General features: G+C 64.8%; 1 protein-coding gene across 1 annotated transcript in view; it reads right to left on the reverse strand.

Annotated features, from left to right (window-relative positions):
* The window catches only part of LOC131575567 (cytochrome P450 11B, mitochondrial-like), a 20848-nt gene continuing 2398 nt past the window's right edge, over positions 1-18450 (reverse strand). The window contains 12 exon segments of the mRNA XM_058831164.1: positions 1-102; positions 2122-2263; positions 7243-7434; positions 8648-8726; positions 10514-10589; positions 10722-10812; positions 12300-12356; positions 12358-12387; positions 14154-14256; positions 14258-14417; positions 16121-16320; positions 18204-18257. Coding sequence (XP_058687147.1) covers positions 2150-2263; positions 7243-7434; positions 8648-8726; positions 10514-10589; positions 10722-10812; positions 12300-12356; positions 12358-12387; positions 14154-14256; positions 14258-14417; positions 16121-16320; positions 18204-18257 — 1156 coding nt within the window. The 3' untranslated portion in view covers positions 1-102; positions 2122-2149.

Below are 18450 nucleotides of genomic sequence, written 5' to 3' on the forward strand. Positions count from 1 at the left end.
TTGCATGTGATTTGTGTGTGATTTGCATAACTCCTCCCAGCTCGGGGTGGGGTCCTGCCCCACCCCCATCCCAGCGGCTTTTCCCACGGCACCGGGGGGGTCCTGGGGGGTGGGGGAGGGGTGGTGACCCCTCAGTGACCCCTCAGTGACCCCTCAGTGACCCCCAGGGACCCCCAGGGACCCCCACTGACCCCCAGAGACCCCCAAGGACCCCCAAGGACCCCCAGGGACCCCCAGAGACCCCCAGGGACCCCTCAGTGACCCCCAGAGACCACCAGAGACCCCCAGTGACACCCAGGGACCCCCCAGGACCCCCACTGACCCCCACTGACCCCCACTGACCCCCACTGACCCCCAGGGACCCCTCAGTGACCCCTCACTGACCCCCAGAGACCCCCAGGGACCCCCAGGGACCCCCAGTGACCCCCAGAGACCCCCAGAGACCTCCAAGGACCCCCAGAGACCCCCAGAGACCCCCAGGGACCCCCAGAAACCCCCAAGGACCCCCAGGGACCCCCAGTGACCCCCAGGGACCCCCAGGGACCCTCAGGGACCCCCACTGACCCCCAGGGACCCCCAGGGACCCCTCAGTGACCCCTCAGGGACCCCCAGAGACCCCCAGGGACCCCTCAGTGACCCCCAGAGACCACCAGAGACCCCCACTGACCCCCAGGGACCCCTCAGTGATGCCCAAGGACCCCTCAGTGACCCCCCGGGACCCCCAGGGACCCCCAGAGACCCCCAGGACCCCCAGGGACCCCCAGAGACCCCTCAGTGACCCCCACTGACCCCCAGGGACCCCTCAGTGACCCCCAGAGACCCCTCAGTGACCCCCAGAGACACCCAGAGACCCCCAGTGACACCCAGGGACCCCCACTGACCCCCAGGGACCCCCAGGGACCCCTCAGTGACCCCCAGGGACCCCCAGAGACACCCAGGGACCCTCAGGGACCCCCAGGGACCCCCAGGGACCCCCAGAGACCCCCAGGGACCCCCAGAGACCCCCAGAGACCCCCAGGGACCCCTCAGGGACCCCCAGAGACCCCCAGAGACCACCAGAGACCCCCAGGGACACCCAGGGACCCCCAGGACCCCCAGGGACCTGCAGGGACACCCAGGGACCCCTCAGTGACCCCCACTGACCCCCACTGACCCCTCAGTGACCCCCACTGACACCCAGGGACCCCCAGGGACCCCCAAGGACCCCCAAGGACCCCCAGGGACTCCCCCAGAGACCCCCCAGAGACCCCCACTGACCCCCAGGGACCCCCAGAGACCCCCAGAGACCCCCAAGGACCCCTCAGTGACCCCCCAGGACCCCCACTGACCCCCAGGGACCCCCAGGGACCCCCACTGACCCCCAGAGACCCCCAGGGACCCCTCAGTGACCCCCAGAGACCCCCAGGGACACCCAGGGACCCCTCAGTGACCCCCAGAGACCCCCAGGGACCCCCAGAGACCCCCAGGGACCCTCACTGACCCCCAGAGACCCCCCAGGGACCCCCAGGGACCCCCAGGGACCCCCAGTGACCCTCAGTGACCCCCAGGGACCCCCAGAGACACCCAGAGACCCCCAGGGACCCCTCAGTGACCCCCAGAGACCCCCAGAGACCACCAGAGACCCCCAGAGACCCCCAGGGACCCCCAGAGACCCCCAGGGACCCCCAGAGACCCCCAGGGACCCTCACTGACCCCCAGAGACCCCCCAGGGACCCCCAGGGACCCCCAGGGACCCCCAGTGACCCTCAGTGACCCCCAGGGACCCCCAGAGACCCCCAGAGACACCCAGAGACCCCCAGGGACCCCTCAGTGACCCCCAGAGACCCCTCAGTGACCCCCAGGGACCCCTCAGTGACCCCCAGAGACCCCCCAGGGACCCCTCAGTGACCCCCAGAGACCCTCACTGACCCCCAAGGACCCCCAGGGACCCCCAGGGACCCTCACTGACCCCCAGGGACCCCCAGAGACCCCCCACTGACCCCCAGGGACCCCCAGGGACCCCCACTGACCCCCAGGGACCCTCAGTGACCCCTCAGTGACCCCTCAGTGACCCCCCAGGACCCCCACTGACCCCCAGGGACCCCCACTGACCCCCAGGGACCCTCAGTGACCCCCACTGACCCCCAGGGACCCCCAGGACCGCGCCGGCTCAGTCCAGGGTGCGGAAGGTCAGCAGCGGCGACTTCTCGGGCATGAGGATGAAGCGGAAAACGGTGGGGACGTCCTCGGTGGACACGGCCTCGATGCTGAAATTGCTCAGGACCTGCGAGGGGTCGGGCCAGGATGGTTTGGGGTCAAGCTGAGATGGTTTGGGTGAAGCTGAGATGGTTTGGGGTCAGGCCAGGATGGTTTGGGGTCAGGCCAGGATGGTTTGGGGTCAAGCTGAGATGGTTTGGGGTCAGGCTGAGATGGTTTGGGACAAGCTGAGATGGTTTGGGGTCAGGCCAGGATGGTTTGGGGTCAGGCTGAGATGGTTTGGGGTCTGGCTGAGATGGTTTGGGGTCTGGCTGAGATGGTTTGGGACAAGCTGAGATGGTTTGGGGTCAGGCTGAGATGGTTTGGGGTCAGGCCAGGATGGTTTGGGGTCAGGCCAGGATGGTTTGGGGTCAGGCTGAGATGGTTTGGGGTCAGGCTGAGATGGTTTGGGGTCAAGCTGAGATGGTTTGGGGTCAGGCTGAGATGGTTTGGGGTCCGGCTGAGATGGTTTGGGGTCGGGCTGAGATGGTTTGGGGTCAGGCTGAGATGGTTTGGGGTCAATCTGAGATGGTTTGGGGTCAGGCCAGGATGGTTTGGGGTCAGGCTGAGATGGTTTGGGGTCAGGCTGAGATGGTTTGGGGTCAGGCCAGGATGGTTTGGGACAAGCTGAGATGGTTTGGGGTCAGGCTGAGATGGTTTGGGGTCAGGCCAGGATGGTTTGGGACAAGCTGAGATGGTTTGGGGTCAGGCTGAGATGGTTTGGGGTCAGGCCAGGATGGTTTGGGGTCAGGCTGAGATGGTTTGGGACAAGCTGAGATGGTTTGGGACAAGCTGAGATGGTTTGGGGTCAGGCTGAGATGGTTTGGGGTCAGGCCAGGATGGTTTGGGGTCAGGCTGAGATGGTTTGGGGTCAGGCCAGGATGGTTTGGGGTCAGGCCAGGATGGTTTGGGGTCAGGCTGAGATGGTTTGGGGTCAGGCTGAGATGGTTTGGGGTCAGGCTGAGATGGTTTGGGGTCAGGCTGAGATGGTTTGGGGTCAGGCTGAGATGGTTTGGGGTCAGGCTGAGATGGTTTGGGGTCAGACTGAGATGGTTTGGGTGAAGCTGAGATGGTTTGGGGTCAGGCTGAGATGGTTTGGGGTCAGGCTGAGATGGTTTGGGGTCAGGCTGAGATGGTTTGGGACAAGCTGAGATGGTTTGGGGTCAGGCCAGGATGGTTTGGGGTCAGGCCAGGATGGTTTGGGGTCAGGCTGAGATGGTTTGGGGTCAGGCCAGGATGGTTTGGGGTCAAGCTGAGATGGTTTGGGGTCAGGCTGAGATGGTTTGGGGTCAGGCTGAGATGGTTTGGGGTCAGGCTGAGATGGTTTGGGGTCAGGCTGAGATGGTTTGGGGTCAGGCCAGGATGGTTTGGGGTCAGGCTGAGATGGTTTGGGGTCAGGCTGAGATGGTTTGGGGTCAGGCTGAGATGGTTTGGGGTCAGGCTGAGATGGTTTGGGGTCAGGCTGAGATGGTTTGGGGTCAGGCCAGGATGGTTTGGGGTCAGGCTGAGATGGTTTGGGGTCAGGCTGAGATGGTTTGGGACAAGCTGAGATGGTTTGGGGTCAGGCTGAGATGGTTTGGGGTCAGGCCAGGATGGTTTGGGGTCAGGCTGAGATGGTTTGGGGTCAGGCCAGGATGGTTTGGGGTCAAGCTGAGATGGTTTGGGGTCAGGCCAGGATGGTTTGGGGTCAGGCTGAGATGGTTTGGGGTCAGGCTGAGATGGTTTGGGGTCAGGCTGAGATGGTTTGGGGTCAGGCTGAGATGGTTTGGGGTCAGGCTGAGATGGTTTGGGGTCAAGCTGAGATGGTTTGGGGTCAGGCTGAGATGGTTTGGGGTCAGGCCAGGATGGTTTGGGGTCAGGCTGAGATGGTTTGGGGTCAGGCTGAGATGGTTTGGGGTCAGGCCAGGATGGTTTGGGACAAGCTGAGATGGTTTGGGGTCAGTCCAGGATGGTTTGGGGTCAAGCTGAGATGGTTTGGGGTCAGGCTGAGATGGTTTGGGGTCAGGCCAGGATGGTTTGGGGTCAAGCTGAGATGGTTTGGGGTCAGGCTGAGATGGTTTGGGGTCAGGCCAGGATGGTTTGGGGTCAGGCTGAGATGGTTTGGGGTCAGGCTGAGATGGTTTGGGGTCAGGCTGAGATGGTTTGGGACAAGCTGAGATGGTTTGGGACAAGCTGAGATGGTTTGGGGTCAGGCTGAGATGGTTTGGGGTCAGGCTGAGATGGTTTGGGGTCAGGCTGAGATGGTTTGGGGTCAGGCTGAGATGGTTTGGGGTCAGGCCAGGATGGTTTGGGGTCAGGCCAGGATGGTTTGGGGTCAGGCTGAGATGGTTTGGGGTCAAGCTGAGATGGTTTGGGGTCAGGCTGAGATGGTTTGGGGTCAAGCTGAGATGGTTTGGGGTCAGCCTGAGATGGTTTGGGGTCAAGCTGAGATGGTTTGGGGTCAGGCTGAGATGGTTTGGGGTCAGGCTGAGATGGTTTGGGGTCAGGCCAGGATGGTTTGGGGTCAAGCTGAGATGGTTTGGGGTCAGGCTGAGATGGTTTGGGGTCAAGCTGAGATGGTTTGGGGTCAGGCTGAGATGGTTTGGGGTCAGGCTGAGATGGTTTGGGGTCAGGCTGAGATGGTTTGGGGTCAAGCTGAGATGGTTTGGGGTCAAGCTGAGATGGTTTGGGGTCAGGCTGAGATGGTTTGGGGTCAGGCTGAGATGGTTTGGGGTCAGGCTGAGATGGTTTGGGGTCAGACTGAGATGGTTTGGGGTCAAGCTGAGATGGTTTGGGGTCAGGCTGAGATGGTTTGGGACAAGCTGAGATGGTTTGGGGTCAGGCTGAGATGGTTTGGGGTCAGGCTGAGATGGTTTGGGGTCAGGCTGAGATGGTTTGGGACAAGCTGAGATGGTTTGGGGTCAGGCTGAGATGGTTTGGGGTCAGGCCAGGATGGTTTGGGGTCAGGCTGAGATGGTTTGGGGTCAGGCTGAGATGGTTTGGGGTCAGGCTGAGATGGTTTGGGGTCAGGCTGAGATGGTTTGGGGTCAGGCCAGGATGGTTTGGGGTCAGACCAGGATGGTTTGGGGTCAGACTGAGATGGTTTGGGGTCAGGCTGAGATGGTTTGGGGTCAAGCTGAGATGGTTTGGGGTCAGACCAGGATGGTTTGGGGTCAGACTGAGATGGTTTGGGGTCAGGCTGAGATGGTTTGGGGTCAAGCTGAGATGGTTTGGGGTCAGGCCAGGATGGTTTGGGGTCAGGCTGAGATGGTTTGGGGTCAGGCTGAGATGGTTTGGGGTCAGGCTGAGATGGTTTGGGGTCAGGCTGAGATGGTTTGGGGTCAGGCCAGGATGGTTTGGGGTCAAGCTGAGATGGTTTGGGGTCAGGCTGAGATGGTTTGGGGTCAGGCTGAGATGGTTTGGGGTCAGGCCAGGATGGTTTGGGGTCAGGCCAGGATGGTTTGGGACAAGCTGAGATGGTTTGGGGTCAGGCTGAGATGGTTTGGGGTCAGGGTGAGATGGTTTGGGGTCAGGCCAGGATGGTTTGGGGTCAGGCTGAGATGGTTTGGGGTCAGGCTGAGATGGTTTGGGGTCAAGCTGAGATGGTTTGGGGTCAGGCCAGGATGGTTTGGGGTCAGGCTGAGATGGTTTGGGGTCAGGCCAGGATGGTTTGGGGTCAGGCTGAGATGGTTTTGGGTCAAACTGAGATGGTTTTGGGTCAAGCCAAGGAGGTTTTGGGTCAGGCTGAGATGGTTTTGGGTCAAGCCAAGGAGGTTTTGGGTCGAGCCAAGTCATCAGGTCAAGGCCACCCATCACTGGGCCAAGCCAAGCTGTCATTGGGCCAAATCAAGACACGGTTGGGTGAAGTCAAGATGGTTTTGGGTCAAGGCAGGACCTCACTGGGTTGAACCAAGAGGTTTTGGGTCAAGTCAAGACTTTGGGTCAAACCAAGACCTTCATTTCATCGAAGACCTCGTTGGGTTAAACCAAGGCATGGTTGGATCAAAGCAAGACCTTGTTGGGTCAAGTCAAAACCTCTTTGGGTCAAGCCAAGACCTTTTGGTCAAACCAAGACCTTGTTGGGTCAAGTCAAGACTTTGGGTCAAGCCAAGGCATGGTTGGGTCAAACCAAGACCTTCATTTCATCCAAGACCTCATTGGGTCACACCAAGGCATGGTTGGGTCAAGCCAAGACCTCATTGGGTCAAGCCAAGACTTCATTAGGTCAAGCCAAGACCTTTGGGTCAAACCAAGACTTTGAGTCAAGCCAAGACCTTTGGGTTAAGCCAAAACCTCTTTGGGTCAAGCCAAGACCTTTATTCCATCCAAGACCTGCTTGGGTCACACCAAGGCATGGTTGGGTCAAGGCAAGATCTTGTTGGGTCAAACCAAGACCTTTGGGTCAAGCCAAGACCTCAGTGGGTTGAACCAAAAGGTTTTGGGTCAAACAAAAACCTTGGGTCAAGGCAAGACCTCATTAGACCAAGCCAAGGCATGGTTGGGTCAAGCCAAGACCTCACCGGGTTGAACCAAGAGGTTTTGGGTCAAGTCAAGACTTTGGGTCAAGCCAAGACTTTCTTGGGTCAAGCCAAGACCTCTTTGGGTCAAACCAAAAGCTTTGGGTCAAGCCAAGACCTCACTGGGTTGAACCAAGAGGTTTTGGGTCAAACAAAGACTTTGGGTCAAACCAAGACCTCGTTGGGTCAAGCCAAGAACTTCGGGTCAAACCAAGACCTTCATTTCATCCAAGACCTGCTTGGGTCACACCAAGACCTCGTTGGGTCAAGCCAAGACCTCTTTGGGTCAAACCAAGAACTTTTGGGTCAAACCAAGAACTTTTGTGTCAAACCAAGAACTTTGGGTCAAACCAAGACCTTCATTCCACCCAAGACCCGCTTGGGTCAAACCGATCCCTCCTTGAATCCCCCCAAACCCTTGAGTCAAACCAAGACCTCATCGGGCGACCCCAACCCGTGAAGTTCTGACCCCCCAAGCCCCGGGGGGCGTTTTTGGTGTCCCCCCACTCACGTGCATGAGGAACAGCATCATCTCGGCCTCGGCCAGGCGCCGCCCGATGCACTGGCGCGCGCCGAAGCCGAAGGCCAAGGCCTTGAAGGTGGTGTCGTCCTTGCCGAGCCAGCGCCAGGGGTCGTAGCACTCGGGGTGCGGGAAGACGTCGGGACAGCGGCCCATGGCGTACAGAGCCACCTGGCACAGCGTCTGGGGGGGGACAGTGATGGGAAACAGCCCGGGACCACCCCTGAGACCACCCCGAGACACCCCTGGAACCCCCTGGGACCACCCGTGAGACCACCCCTGAGACCACCCTGGGACACCCCTGGGACACCCCGGGACCACCCGTGAGACCACCCTGAGACACCCCTGGGACACCCTGAGACCACCCGTGAGACCACCCCGAGACACCCGGGATCCTCCCCAGGACCACCCGTGAGACCACCCTGAGACACCCCTGGAACACCCTGAGAAACCCCGGGACCACCCGTGAGACCACCCTGGGACACCCCTGGGACCCCCCGGGACCACCCGTGAGACCACTCCGAGACACCCCCAGGACCCCTCCCATGAGACCCCCTTTGGGAAACCCCCCGGGACCACCCATGAGACCACCCTGGGACACCCCCAGGAACCCCCCAGGACCACCCGTGAGACCACCCCGGGACACCCCTGGGACACCCTGGAACCCCCCGGGACCACCCGTGAGACCACCTTGAGACACCCCTGAGACTCCCTGAGACACCCCGGGACACCCTGAGACACCCCTGGGACACCCTGAGACACCCCCGGGACCACCCGTGAGACCACCCTGGGACACCCCTGGGACACCTTGAGACACCCCTGAGACCCCCTGAGACACCCCGGGACACCCCTGAGACCCCCACGAAACCCCCCGGGACCACCCACGAGACCACCCTGGGACACCCCCAGGAACCCCCCAGGACCACCCGTGAGACCACCCTGAGACACCCCCGGGACACCCTGAGACACCCCGGGACCACCCGTGAGACCACCCCGAGACACCCCTGGGACACCCTGAGACACCCCGGGACCACCCGTGAGTGGTGTCCCGGTGTCCCGGTGTCCCCAGTGTCCCCGTGTCCCCCCCGTGTCCCCCCTGTGTCCCCCCCGTGTCCCCGTGTCCCCCCGTGTCCCCGGTGTCCCCGTGTCCCCCCTGGTGTCCCCATGTCCCCCCCGGTGTCCCCATGTCCCCCCCGTGTCCCCCCGGTGTCCCCCCCATGTCTCCCCCGGTGTCCCGGTGTCCCCATGTCCCCCCTGGTGTCCCAGTGTCCCCCCCGGTGTCCCCGGTGTCCCCCCCCGGTGTCCCCCCCGTGTCCCCGGTGTCCCCCTGTCCCCCCCGGTGTCCTGGTGTCCCCCCGGTGTCCCGGTGTCCCCCCGGTGTCCCGGTGTGTCTCACCCCCGCGGGCACGCGGTAGTTGTGCAGCACCACGTCGGTGGCCGGGTACCTCTGCACGGTGATGCCCACCGGGTACAGCCTGGGGGGCCCCGAGCCTCAGCCCCTCCCAGTACGGCCCAGTGCCCACCAGTAAGGGCTGGGGCTGCACCCCGACACCCCCAAACCATGCTGGGACCCCCCCAGTGCTCACAGCGCACCCAGTGTCCCCCCCCAGTTATCCCAGTGCCCTCCCAGTGTCCCCCCCAGTTATCCCAGTTATCCCAGTGCCCTCCCAGTGACCCCCCCAGTTATCCCAGTGACCCCCCAGTGACCCCCCAGTTATCCCAGTGCCCTCCCAGTGACCCCCCCAGTATGCCCAGTGACCCCCCAGTGACCCCCAGTGACCCCCCAGTTATCCCAGTGCCCTCCCAGTGACCTCCCAGTTATCCCAGTTATCCCAGTTCCCTTCCAGTGACCCCCCCAGTTATCCCAGTTCCCTCCCAGTGACCCCCCAGTGACCCCCCAGTTATCCCAGTGACCCCCCCAGTATGCCCAGTGACTCCCAGTGACCCCCCAGTTATCCCAGTGACCCTCCCAGTGACCCCCCAGTGACTCCCAGTGACCCCCCCAGTTATCCCAGTTCCCTCCCAGTGACCCCCCAGTGACCCCCCAGTTATCCCAGTGACCCCCCCAGTATGCCCAGTGACTCCCAGTGACCCCCAGTGCCCTCCCAGTGTCCCCCAGTGACCCCCCAGTGACCCCCCAGTTCCCTCCCAGTGACCCCCCAGTTATCCCAGTGCCCTCCCAGTGACCTCCCAGTTATCCCAGTTATCCCAGTTCCCTCCCAGTGACCCCCCAGTGACCCCCCAGTGACCCCCCAGTTATCCCAGTGACACCCCAGTGACCCCCCAGTTATCCCAGTGACCCCAGTGACCCCCCAGTGACCCCCCAGTGACCACCCCCAACCGTGCTGGGACCCCCCCCGGTGCTCACAGCGCACCCAGTGACACCCCAGTGACCCCCCAGTTATCCCAGTTCCCTCCCAGTGACCCCCCAGTTATCCCAGTGACCCCCCCAGTTATCCCAGTGACACCCCAGTGACCCCCAGTGACCCCCCAGTTATCCAGTGCCCTCCCAGTGACCCCCCCAGTTATCCCAGTGACCCCCAGTGACCCCCCAGTGACCCCCCCCAGTTATCCCAGTGTCCCCCCCAGTTCTCCCAGTGACCTCCCCAGTGACCCCCCAGTGACCCCCAGTGACTCCCCAGTTTTCCCAGTTCCCTCCCAGTGACCCCAGTGACCCCTCCCAGTTCCCTCCCAGTGACCCCCAGTGCCCCCAGTTCTCTCAATGACCCCCCAGTTCTCCCAGTTATCCCAGTGCCTCCCCAGTCCCCCCAATTCCGCCCAGTATCCCCAGTATCCCCAGTCCCCCAGCGCCCCCAGACCCCCCAGTGCCCCCAGTATCCCCAGTCCCCCAGTCCGCCCTGTGCCCCCCAGTCCCCCCAATTCTCCCAGTCCCCCCAGTCTCCTCAGCGCCCCAGTCCCCCCCAATCACCCCCAGTCCCTCCAGCCCCCCCCGCCCCCCCCAGTGCTCCCAGTATCCCCAGTATCGCCAGTCCCCCAGTCCCCTCAATCCCCCCCAGTCCCCTCAATCCCCCCAGTCCCCCCAATTCCCCCCACCCCCCCAGTTCCCCCCACCCTCAGCATTCCCAGTATCCCCAGTATCCCCAGTATCCCCAGTATCCCCAGTATCCCCAGTCCCCCCAGCCTCCCCAGTTCCCCCCACCCCCAGTATCCCCAGTAGTCCCAGTATTCCCAGTATCTCCAGTATTCCCAGTATCCCCAGTATCCCCAGTATCCCCAGTATCCCCAGTATCCTCTCACCCACCTCAGGGTCTCTTTGATGGCCGCTTTCAGCAGCGGCAGCGCCGCCAGGAGCTCGGGCAGGGGGCGCGACCCCCCCGAGCCCCCGAGCCCCGAGCCGGGGACCCCCGAGCTGGGGACCCCCGAGCCGGGGACCCCCAAACCGGGGACCCCCAAACCGGGGACCCCCAAACCGGGGACCCCCGAACCCGGGACCCCCGAGCCCGGGACCCCCCCGGCCGCCCGCAGCTCCTCCCGCAGCGCCCGCTGCACCCCCGGGTTCCGACCCAGCTCGAACAGCGTGAACAGCAGCGGGATCGCCGTCTGGGGAGGGGGCGCGGGGCTGAGACCCCTCCCCAAAATCAACCGGGACCCCCCAAAATCACCCGGGACCCCCCAAAATCACCCCGCTCTGAAACCCCGGAAAAAACCCCAAAAATCCCACCAAAACCCACCCAAAACCCCCCAAAACCCCCCAAAAAACCTCCCCAAACACCCCCAGTGTGAACAGCAGCGGGATCGCCGTCTGGGGAGGGGGCGCGGGGATGAGACCCCTCCCCAAAATCAACCGGGACCCCCCAAAATCATCCGAGACCCCCCCGCTCTGAAAACCCCAAAAAATCCCCGAAAAAATCCCCCCAAAATCCCCCCCAAAACCTCCCCAAACACCCCCAGTGTGAACAGCAGCGGGATCGCCGTCTGGGGAGGGGGCGCGGGGCTGAGACCCCTCCCCAAAATCACCCGGGACCCCCCAAAACCCCCCCGCTCTGAAACCCCTGGAAAAAAACCCCAAAATCCACCCAAAAACCCCCAAAACCCACCCAAAACCCCCCAAAAACCCTCCCCAAACACCCCCAGTGTGAACAGCAGCAGGATCGCCGTCTGGGGAGGGGGCGCGGGGCTGAGACCCCTCCCCAAAATCAACCGGGACCCCCAGAATCACCCGGGACCCCCCAAAATCATCTGAGACCCCCCCGCTCTGAAACCCCTGGAAAAAAACCCCAAAATCCCACCAAAACCTCCCCAAACACCCCCAGCTCGAACAGCGTGAACAGCAGCGGGATCGCCGTCTGGGGAGGGGGCGCGGGGCTGAGACCCCTCCCCAAAGTCACCCGGGACCCCCCAAAATCACCCGGGACCCCCCAAAATCATCTGAGACCCCCCCGCTCTGAAACCCCGGAAAAAACCCCAAAAATCCCACCAAAACCCACCCAAAACCCCCCAAAAAACCTCCCCAAACACCCCCAGTGTGAACAGCAGCGGGATCGCCGTCTGGGGAGGGGGCGCGGGGCTGAGACCCCCTCCCCAAAATCACCCGGGACCCCCCCAAATCCCCTCTGGGTGCCCCCCCACCCAAAATCCCCCCCCCAAATCCCTTCTGGGTGCCCCCCACACTCCAACCCCCCCCCAAATCCCCCTAAAATCCTCCCCAAATCCCCTCTGGGTCCCCCCCCCCCCCCCCACACCCCAAATCCCCCCCAGACCCCCATGGGTGCCCCCCAACACCCCCCAGCCCCCCCTGGGTGCCCCCCAAAACAACCAGACCCCCTCTGGGTGCCCCCCAACACCCCCCAGACCCCTCTGGGTGCCCCCCAAAACCCCCAGACTCCCTCTGGGTGCCCACCCCACCCCCCAAATCCCCCCAGACCCTCCCTGGGTGCCCCCCAACACCCCCAGCCCCCCCTGGGTGCCCCCCAGACCCCCCCAGCCCCCCCCCCGGGTGCCCCCCAACACCCCCCAGACCCCCTCTGGGTGCCCCCCAGACCCTCAGATCCCCCCCGGTGCCCCCCACCCCCAGCCCCCCCCCTCACGGTGTCCACTCCTCCCGCCGTGAACTCGGTGACGTTGGCTTTGATGGAGGGGAGGGGGGAGGAGCCCCTGCAGCAGCAGCTCCGCCAGGACCCCCCCCCCGGGGACCCCCATTCCGGGGACCCCCCCGGGGACCCCCCCGGGGCTCCCCCCGGGCCCCCCCCCGGCAGAACTCCCGGTAAATCCGCTGGATGTTCTCGTCAGCTGGGGGGGAGGGGCGGCAGTCAGGGGGGGGAGGGGCAGCGAGACCCCCGGGGGGGGGAGGGGGGGGGGACACCCCAATAATGAGGGGGAGGGGCACCGAGACCCCCGGGTGAGGGGGGGGCACCCCAATAATGGGAGGGGGGAGGGGCACTGAGACCCCCGGGTGGGGGGGGGCACCCCAATAATGAGGGGGGGGAGGGGCACCGAGACCCCGGGGGGGAGGGGGCGGCAGTGAGGGGGGAGGGGCACCGAGACCCCCGGGGTGGGAGAGGGGGGGGACACCCCAATAATGAGGGGGGGGGGAGGGGCACCCCAATAATGAGGGGGGGGGGAGGGGCACCCCAATAATGAGGGGGGGGAGGGGCACCGAGACCCCGGGGGGGAGGGGACACCCCAATAATGAGGGGGGGGGGAGGGGCACCGAGACCCTGGGGGGGGAGGGGCGGCAGTGAGGGGGGGGAGGGGCACCGAGACCCCCCAAAGGGGGGGGGGGACACCCCGATAATGGGGGGGGGAGGGGCACCCCAATAATGAGGGGGGGGAGGGGCACTGAGACCCCCTGGTGGGTGAGGGGGGGGACACCCCAATAATGAGGGGGGGAGGGGCACCGAGACCCCCAAGGGGGGGGGGGGGGACACCCCAATAATGAGGGGGGGAGGGGCACCGAGACCCCCGGGTGGGAGGAGGGGGGGGACACCCCAATAATTGGGGGGGAGGGGCACCGAGACCCCCGTTTTAAGCCCCTCCCCCCATTTTAGGGGGGCATCCGGACCCTCCCCACCCTGGGGGGGCTCCGAATTCTGGGGAGGGGGGGGCACCCCCCATTGTGACCCCCCCCCCAAACCTCGGGGGGTCCCATGGGTGGGGAGGGGTCCCAAAAGTGGGGGAGGGGGTTCTAAATGCTGGGGAGGGGGTCCCAAATGATTTGGGGGGGGGCTTTTAGGGTGGGGGGGTGCCATGGTTTTGGGGGGGTCTAAAAGGTGTGGGGGGGGTCTCATTTGGGGGTGTCTCATGGGGGGGTCCCACTGGGGGGGGTCCCCTCGGGTTGGGGTCCCACTGGGGAGGGGTCCCATGTGTGGGGGGCCTACAGGGTGGGTGGGGGTCTCATTTGGGGGGGTCCCACAGGGGGGTCCCATGGGGGGTTCCCATGGGTGGGGGTCCCATGGGTGGGGGTCTCACGGGCGGGGGTCTCACCGTGCTGGAAGATGAGGGGGTCTCAGGGGGGTCTCAGGGGTTCCCATGGGTGGGGGGTCCCATGGGTGGGGGTCCCATGGGTGGGGGGTCCCACGGGCGGGGGTCTCACCGTGCTGGAAGATGAGGGGTTCCCATGGGGGGGGGTCTCGGGGGTGGGGTTCCCATGGGTGGGGGTCTCACGGGGGTCTCACCGTGCTGGAAGATGAGGGGGTCTCGGGGGTGGGGTTCCCATTGGAGGGGGTTCCCATGGGTGGGGGTTCCCATGGGTGGGGGTTCCCATGGGTGGGGGTCTCAGGGGGGTCTCAGGGGGTCTCAGGGGTGGGGTTCCCATGGGTGGGGGTCCCACGGGCGGGGGTCTCACCGTGCTGGAAGATGAGGGGGTGTCGGCGGGGTCTCGGGGGTGGGGTTCCCATGGGTGGGGTTCCCATGGGTGGGGGTCTCACGGGCGGGGGTCTCACCGTGCTGGAAGATGAGGGGGTCTCGGGGGTGGGGGTCCCATGGGCGGGGGTCTCACCGTGCTGGAAGATGAGGTCCCAGGCGCGGAGGTGGCGCTGCCAGAGCGGGGGGGTGCAGGCGCAGGAGGGGGCGGGGCAGGAAGAGCAGGGGCAGGGTCGTGTCCAGCATCTCCTCCAGAGCCCCCAAAAACCGCTGGGCGCCCCCCGAGACCCCCGAGACCCCCCCCAGCAGCCCCAGGCGCTCCCCGTACAGAGCGAAACTGCTGGCTGGGGGGGGGAGGGGGACATTCATAGAGACCCCCCAATTGGGGAGGGGGACATCAGAGACCCCCGAATTGGGGAGGGGCCGTCAGAGACCCCCCAATTGGGGGGGGGGACATCAGAGACCCCCGAATTGGGGAGGGGGAGGGGACATCAGAGACCCCCGAATTGGGGAGGGGGAGGGGACATCAGAGACCCCCCCAATTGGGGAGGGGACATCAGAGACCCCCGAATTGGGGAGGGGGAGGGGACATCAGAGACCCCCGAATTGGGGGGGGGGACATCAGGACCCCCCCGAATTGGGGAGGGGACATCAGAGACCCCCCAATTGGGGAGGGGGGACATCAGAGACCCCCGAATTGGGGAGGGGGGACATCAGAGACCCCCGAATTGGGGAGGGGGGACATCAGAGACCCCCGAATTTGGGGTGGGGACATCAGAGACCCCCGAATTGGGGTGGGGGGGGACATCAGAGACCCCCGAATTTGCGGTGGGGAGGGGTCTGACACCCCCATTTCCCTCCCATTGTCACCCCCCAACATCCACGGGGGTCCTGGGGGTCCCAGCCCCCCCTCCCATCCATGGGGGGTCCCAGCCCCTCCCTCAGAACCCCCGAATTTGGGGTGGGGGGCTCCTGTGATGGACCCTCGCCATGTCCTGGGGGTCCCAGTCCCACCCCCCAACATCCCCTGGGGGTCCCAACCCCCCCCAAGCCGGGGGTCCCAGGTGTCACCCCACATTCCCTGGGGGTCCAGGGAGTCCCCCCCCATCCCCACCCGGGGGTCCCGGGGGTCTCTGTCCCCACCCGGGGGTCCCAAGGGTCCCCCCATCCCCACCCGGGGGTCCCGGGGGTCTCTCTGTCCCCACCCGAGGGTCTCTGTGCCCACCCAGGGGTCCCTGTGCCCACCCGGGGGTGGCGGGGGTCTCACTGTCCCCACCCGAGGGTCTCTGTGCCCACCCGAGGGTCCCTGTGCCCACCCGGGGGTCCCCCCATCCCCACCCGGGGGTCCCGGGGGTCTCTCTGTCCCCACCCGAGGGTCTCTGTGCCCACCCGAGGGTCTCTGTGCCCACCCGAGGGTCTCTGTGCCCACCCGAGGGTCTCTGTGCCCCACCCGAGGGTCTCTGTGCCCACCGGGGGTTTCCCCATCCCCACCCGGGTGTCCCGGGGGTCCCTGTGCCCAGCCGGGGGTCCCGGGGGTCTCTCTGTCCCCACCCGAGGGTCTCTGTGCCCACCCGTGGTTCCCCCATCCCCACCCCGGCTGTCCCAAGGGTCCCCCCATCCCCACCCGGGGGTCCCGGGGGTCTCACTGTCCCCACCCGGGGTTCCCCCCATCCCCACCCGAGGGTCCCAGGGGTCCCTGTGCCCACCCGGGGGTCTCTGTGCCCACCCGTGGTTCCCCCATCCCCACCCGGGGGTCCCGGGGGTTCCCCCATCCCCACCCGGGGGTCTCGGGGGTCTCTCTGTCCCCACCCGAGGGTCTCTGTGCCCACCCGGGGGTCCCGGGGGTCCCTGTGCCCACCCGGGGGTTCCCCCCTCCCCACCCGGGGGTCCCAGGGGTCCTTGTGCCCACCCGGGGGTCCCAGGGGTCCCTGTGCCCACCTGGGGGTCTCTCCTGTCCCCACCCAGGTGTCCCAAGGGTCCCCCCATCCCCACCCGGGGGTCGCGGGGGTCTCTCTGTCCCCACCCGGGGGTCCCGGGGGTCTCTCACCCTCCAGGGTGAAGCGGAAGAGCAGCGGGTGGGGGTCGATGGTCAGAGCCCCCCCGGGGGCGGCGCTCACTCGGCCCCGCAGGCTCCGGGCGAAATCCCGCGCCACCGCGTCCAGCAGCGGCACGAAACGGCGCGCGCCGGATGGACACAGCACGGCCCGGTTCAGAGCCAGCCGGTCTGAGCGCCACTCCGGACCATTCCTGCCAAAATCATCCAAAAATGGGACAGGTGACACAGGTGACACAGGACAGGTGACACAGGTGACACAGGTGACACAGGTGACACAGGTGACACTGGACAGGTGACACAGGTGACACTGGACAGGTGACAAACGGCGCGCGCCGGACGGACACAGCACGGCCCGGTTCAGAGCCAGCCGGTCTGAGCGCCACTCCGGACCATTCCTGTGGGACAGGTGACATTGGGACAGGTGACACAGGTGACACAGGACAGGTGACACAGGTGACACAGGTGACACTGGACAGGTGACACAGGTGACACTGGACAGGTGACAAACGGCGCGCGCCGGACGGACACAGCACGGCCCGGTTCAGAGCCAGACGGTCTGAGCGCCACTCCGGACCATTCCTGTGGGACAGGTGACATTGGGACAGGTGACACAGGTGACACAGGTGACACAGGACAGGTGACACAGGTGACACAGGTGACACAGGTGACACTGGACAGGTGACACTGGTGACACAGGTGACACAGGTGACAAACGGCGCGCGCCGGCCGGACACAGCACGGCCCGGTTCAGAGCCAGACGGTCTGAGCGCCACTCCGGACCATTCCTGCCAAAATCATCCAAAAATGGGACAGGTGACACAGGTGACATTGGGACAGGTGACACAGGTGACACAGGTGACACAGGTGACACAGGTGACACAGGTGACACAGGTGACACTGGACAGGTGACAAACGGCGCGCGCCGGACGGACACAGCACGGCCCGGTTCAGAGCCAGACGGTCTGAGCGCCACTCCGGACCATTCCTGCCAAAATCATCCAAAAATGGGACAGGTGACACAGGTGACACAGGTGACACAGGTGACACAGGTGACACAGGTGACACTGGACAGGTGACAAACGGCGCGCGCCGGATGGACACAGCACGGCCCGGTTCAGAGCCAGCCGGTCTGAGCGCCACTCCGGGCCGTTCCTGTGGGACAGGTGACATTGGGACAGGTGACACAGGTGAGACAGGTGGGACAGGTGACACTGGGACAGGTGACATTGGGACAGGTGACACAGGTCACACTGGGACAGGTGACACCGGGAAGGGTGACACAGATGACACAGGTGACACTGGGACAGAGCCAGGTGGTCTGAGCACCACACCAGGCTGTTCCTGCCCGATCCGCCCATCCCAGTATCCCCCAGTATCTCCCAGTTAATCCCAGTATCCCCAGTTCTCCCCCGGGGGTCTCACAGCAGGAAGAGCCCCCGGCGGTGCCCCCGCAGCTCCCGCTGCCCATCCCAGTATATCCCAGTATATCCCAGTATATCCCAGTATATCCCAGTTCACTCACAGCAGGAAGAGCCCCCGGCGGTGCCCGCGCAGCTCCCGGTGCCCATCCCAGTATATCCCAGTATATCCCAGTATATCCCAGTTCACTCACAGCAGGAAGAGCCCCCGGCGGTGCCCGCGCAGCTCCCGGTGCCCATCCCAGTATATCCCAGTATATCCCAGTATATCCCAGTTCACTCACAGCAGGAAGAGCCCCCGGCGGTGCCCCCGCAGCTCCCGCTGCCCATCCCAGTATATCCCAGTATATCCCAGTATATCCCAGTTCACTCACAGCAGGAAGAGCCCCCGGCGGTGCCCCCGCAGCTCCCGCTGCCCATCCCAGTATATCCCAGTATATCCCAGTATATCCCAGTTCACTCACAGCAGGAAGAGCCCCCGGCGGTGCCCCCGCAGCTCCCGCTGCCCATCCCAGTATATCCCAGTATATCCCAGTATATCCCAGTATATCCCAGTTCACTCACAGCAGGAAGAGCCCCCGGCGGTGCCCCCGCAGCTCCCGCTGCCTCAATCCCAGTATATCCCAGTATATCCCAGTATATCCCAGTTCACTCACAGCAGGAAGAGCCCCCGGCGGTGCCCGCGCAGCTCCCGGTGCCCATCCCAGTATATCCCAGTATATCCCAGTATATCCCAGTATATCCCAGTATATCCCAGTATATCCCAGTTCACTCACAGCAGGAAGAGCCCCCGGCGGTGCCCCCGCAGCTCCCGCTGGCCCATCCCAGTATATCCCAGTATATCCCAGTATATCCCAGTATATCCCAGTTCACTTCACAGCAGGAAGAGCCCCCGGCGGTGCA

The sequence above is a fragment of the Poecile atricapillus genome, chromosome 2 (genome assembly GCF_030490865.1).
Source record: "Poecile atricapillus isolate bPoeAtr1 chromosome 2, bPoeAtr1.hap1, whole genome shotgun sequence".
Lineage (NCBI taxonomy): Eukaryota > Metazoa > Chordata > Aves > Passeriformes > Paridae > Poecile > Poecile atricapillus.